At 55.2% G+C, this 4,970-nt stretch overlaps 1 protein-coding gene across 1 annotated transcript; it reads left to right on the top strand.

The window, feature by feature from the left end:
* Positions 1-658: 658 nt before the first annotated feature.
* On the top strand, positions 659-955 carry LOC308530532 (putative monooxygenase p33MONOX; the record flags this gene model as incomplete). The annotated part of the gene is made up of 1 exon (XM_081107243.1): positions 659-955. One exon carries the CDS (start codon positions 659-661, stop codon positions 953-955), a length of 297 nt encoding a protein of 98 aa, XP_080963369.1.
* Positions 956-4,970: the final 4,015 nt, after the last annotated feature.

The raw sequence follows: 4,970 nt of genomic DNA on the forward strand, positions 1-4,970 counted from the left end.
TGGAGAGAGAATGAGGGAAGAGAAGCAGCCGGCCTCCGCCTGCCCGAAGCCAGTCCATCCTTGCTGCTTGACACGGTCACTGCAGGGAAGAAACATCTGCACAGCAAATGTTTCAAGGGACCTGGCGTGTATGGCATACTGTTCTTAATATGTTTGCTCACCTTCTTAGCGCTATGTGTTTTAACCAAGGTCACCTCTCTGAGAAAGGTTGTTTCCCCAGGTAGGGATTTTTCCCTGAAGTTAGGGAGAGAATAAAACTCCTTAACTAAGTGCCAGGCGGGTAGTTAATCACTTTTACTATAAACAATCACCCTTAAACTACATAATCTTTACTCCCTGGAATGGAGATAAGAAACGCCCTAACCTTTGGAATAGAGATTGATAGGATTAAAATCAACTGGTATAAATACAGATGTAACAAGACAATAAAACACAGAACCTGGAGACAGAACCTGGCTATGCTGATCGACTGAACGCTGCCTCCGTGTCATTCTTTCTTCGCCGACTCCGTCCACAGCCCTGGGCCAGCTGGGGCTGGACCCCAACATCGGCCCAGGCCACCCCCAGCAGCATCCCCCACTTTTCCCCTGAGCAGAAGCCGGGAGGCCGGTTCTCTTCTGGCTCTTCCACAGCCTTACCTGGCCCACGTTCTAGCACCATGGATCCTGGAAGCGGGGATAAAGACAGAAGCTCGGCAGATAAATGGAGCCTCTTTGGACCAAGATCCTTCCAGAAGTCTGATTCGGAAGGCTTTGCCACCCAGCCCTACGGAGGAGCCCAGAAGCCTTCTCCAATGGAACTGATGCGCATGCTGGCCACCCGAAAGGCCGAAGGGCCAGCCACCTTCAAGCCGCCCAAGATGGACCTGCCAGTGATGGGAGGGAAGAAACAACCGCCTCGGACCCCTAATCTCAAACCCCGTGACTTGAATGTGCTCATACCCACCGGTTTCTAGAGCTTTCTCTTCCAATGACTGGATAGAGGTGTCTTTATTACCCTGGCTCTGACATAAAAAAAAAAAAAGGAACTCCATGGTATTCGCACGGCGCCCCCTGCTGGCCATTTTGTGCAGCACGTGGCATGGCTCTCCCGGCCCTTGCCATGCGGCGTGAATAATTGTTTTGTGCTGCAGAGTACAAAACACGCCCTGGAAAATAAATATAACAATAAAGCACGCTCTGGAAAATAAAAAATAAATAAAAATAAAACACGCCCTGAAAAATAAAAATAAATAAAATAAAAATAAAACACGCCCTGGAAAATAACAATAAAGCACGCTCTGGAAAATAAAAAATAAGATAAAAATAAAACACTTGCCCTGACCGGTGTGGCTCAGTGGATAGAGCGCCAGCCTGTGGACTGGAAGGTCCTGGGTTCGATTCCGGCCAAGGGTATGGACCTTGGTTGCGGGCACATCCCCAGTGGGGGGTGTGCAGGAGGTGGCTGATCGATGTTTCTCTCTCATCGATGTTTCTAACTCTCTATCCCTCTCCCTTCCTCTCTGTAAAAAAAAAAAAATCAATAAAATATATTTAATAAATAAATAATAAAATAAAAATAAAACACGCCCTGGAAAATAAAAATTTAAATTACAAAAAAAAACAAACTCGTATTGGATTTCGAAGACGTTGTGTGAGGAAAAGCAGGTGCAATGTCTTGCTCACGCTGCTTGCTGTCGGTCACATGTTGGTCGCGGGATCCCCTCTCCAATGCACGCGGCTCAGCAGGATGGAGTCTTGGAATTAATCTCACCGCTTGCTTTTTTAAAAAATATATTTTATTGATTTTTTTACAGAGAGGGCTAGAGAGTTAGAAACATCGATGAGAGAGAAACATCAATTCAGCTGCCTCCTGCACACTCCCTACTGGGGATGTGCCTGCAACCCAGGTACATGCCCTGGACCGGAATCAAACCCGGGACCCTTCAGTCCGCAGGCCGATGCTCTATCCACTGAGCCACACCGGTCAGGGCTTTTATTTTTTTAATTGATATTTCACAGAGAGGAAGGGAGAGGGATAGAGAGTTAGAAACACCAATGAGAGAAATATCGATCAGCTGCCTCCTGCACACCCCCCACTGGGGATGTGCCCGCAACCAAGGTACATGCCCTTGACCGGAATCGAACCCGGGACCCTTCAGTCCGCAGGCCGACTCTCTAACCACTGAGCCACACCGGCCAGGGCAGCACTCGCTTTCCTAAGGAGGCTGCCAGGGCCTGTGACAGGCGTGGCTCGCGTTGCATGCGCCTTCGTGTCCCACGGGTCGGCGCTGTTACAACTGTGTGTGTCGATGGCTCGGCTGTGGGTAGAGCCCGAGAACCTGCCCGGTTAGCAAACTGCACCTCAGCTGGCACCCTGGAGGGGCCTCACCTCCCCCACCCCCACCCCCAGCCAGGCTTGGGGCTAACTAATGGGCCGCCCGCTGAGCTGGGGGTCACCCGGGTCCCATGAGCTGATGCTTGTCTGCAGGTGGCGAGGGGTTCGGAGTGAGGGTGGGAACCCCTCTTGTCAGAGCCCCCCCCCCCAGGACTCCCCTCCACGACAGCTCAGGAGCCCCTGTTGGAGGCCAGGCTGGGGGGTCTGAACCCACAGGGACACGCAGCCCTGGAACATTCCAGGCTCTGGCATCTCCCCCAAACCCGTCCCTGTGGCAGCCCCCCGCCCCCCACCTCCGGCCTTGCTGGCTGCAGTTTCCATAGCAACGGATGTTGCCGGATGACAGCTCTTGAGGCTGAAGTCCGCCCAAGGAGCTGGGCAGGGGGGCTTTGTGGGGGAGCCCGCCCGGGAGTGGAGTCCCGCATCCTGGCGAGGGGAGGGGGGGAGGGGGGGTCGCTGGTGGGAGCCCGCTGAGTCCTGGGCGAGGCTGCCCCCCGCCGCGCCCCAGGCACCCCCTGTCCCCGGGGGAGGTCGAGGCGCCATTGGAGTCTAAGGGGTCAGATCCTGGGCTGGAAATGGGACCCCCAGGCTTGCTGCTCCCTCCACATGAAAACCAAGTGGAAGCCCTGGCCGGTGTTGCTCAGTGGGTAGAGCATCAGCCTGTGGACTGAAGGGTTCTGGGTTCGATTCCGGTCAAGGGCACAGACCTGGGTTGCAGGCTCCTCCCCAGCCCGGGCCCTGGTCAGGGTGCCTGCAGGAGGCAACCAATCAGTGTGTCTCTCTCTCACATGGATGTTTCTCTCTGTCTTTCCCCCTCTCTGCCACTCTCTCTAAAATCAATGGAAAAATATCCTCAGGTGACGATTAACAAACAAAACCGACAACAAGGTGCCTCGCTCCGGGGAGTCTGAGTGGCCACGGGACTTGCATTTCACTGTGGCCACTGCCCAGGTGAATCTGAGGGAGGGACCCTCCCAGGGGCGCCTGGGGGAGGCAGGGGTCAGGGAGGGTGACCTTCTCCGCAGCCCCACGAGCGTGCAAGGGGGCTTCCGAGAGGTGAGGCCGACGTCCAGGACCCTGACTGGCCATTTATTCGCAAATAACGACAGATATGGACGGCCCGCCGCCTGCTCTGGGCCCAGGCAGGGATTTTGTGCGACTTGAGGGCCTGGAAAAAAATGCCTCTGTGTGTGTGTGTGTGTGTGTGTGTGTGTATGTGTGTCTCTGTGTCTGTCTCTCTGTGTCTCTGTGTGTCTCTCTCTGTGTCTCTGTGTGTCTCTGTGTGTGTGTCTCTCTGTCTCTCTGTGTCTCTCTCTGTCTCTCTCTCTGTGTCTCTGTGTGTGTATCTCTCTCTGTCTCTCTCTCTGTGTCTCTGTGTGTCTCTGTCTCTCTCTGTCTCTCTCTGTCTCTCTCTGTGTCTCTGTGTGTCTCTGTGTGTGTCTCTCTGTCTCTCTGTGTGTCTCTCTCTGTCTCTCTGTCTCTCTCTGTGTGTCTCTGTGTGTCTCTGTGTGTGTCTCTCTCTGTCTCTCTGTGTCTCTGTGTGTCTCTGTGTGTGTGTCTCTCTGTCTCTCTGTGTGTCTCTCTCTGTCTCTCTGTTTCTCTCTCTGTGTCTCTCTGTGTGTATCTCTCTCTGTCTCTCTCTCTGTGTCTCTGTGTGTCTCTGTCTCTCTCTGTGTCTCTGTGTGTGTGTCTCTCTGTCTCTCTGTGTGTCTCTCTCTGTCTCTCTCTCTGTGTCTCTGTGTGTATCTCTCTCTGTCTCTCTCTCTGTGTCTCTGTGTGTCTCTGTGTGCCTCTGTCTCTCTCTGTGTCTCTGTGTGTGTGTCTCTCTGTCTCTCTGTGTGTCTCTGTCTCTCTGTCTCTCTCTCTGTGTCTCTCTGTGTGTGTCTCTCTCTGTCTCTCTCTGTGTCTCTGTGTGTCTCTGTGTGTGTGTCTCTCTCTGTCTCTCTCTCTGCGTCTCTGTGTGTGTTTCTCTCCCTGTGTCTCTGTGTGTGTGTCTCTCTGTCTCCCTCTGCACCTCCGGACCCCACGCCAGCCCTAGTTTCCATGGCAACCGTTTCTGTCGCCGCCAGTGGAGGACCCTTGAGGGGGAGGGGAAGGAGGGGGAGGGGGAGGGGAAGGAGGGGGAGGGGGAGGGGAGGGGGAGGGGAGGGGAGGGGGGAGGGGAGGGGAAAGGGGGGAAGGAACGGTCACAGGGGAGCAGCCTGCCCGCCTCCCTCCCGCCCCAGTGCGTGCTCGCTCGCGCCTCCAGTCTTTGTCCAGAGGCCTCCCCGGATCGGGTCCTGCGGAAAGAAGGGGCCAGAAAAGAGAAAAAAGGAAAAGAAAGAAAAGAAAAGAGAAAATGGTCGGTGAGGCTCCCGCTGGCTCACCGAGACCCCGGCCGCTCCGCAGCTGCCGCAGGTGCGGGCGCCCCCCTGCCCGCCCCCCTCCAGCCGCCTGGCGAGGCCGGACAGACCCTTGAGGATAATTGGGAGGAGCCCCCACAAAGGAGAGGAGCCCCACAAAGGAGAGGAGCCCCACAAAGGAGAGGAGCCCCCACAAAGGAATGAAAGCCGGGCCCCGCTCCCAGAGTCTCCCTCCCCGAGAGGCCCACCGGG

Source organism: Myotis nattereri (genome assembly GCF_964212035.1).
Source record: "Myotis nattereri genome assembly, chromosome: 15".
NCBI lineage: Eukaryota > Metazoa > Chordata > Mammalia > Chiroptera > Vespertilionidae > Myotis > Myotis nattereri.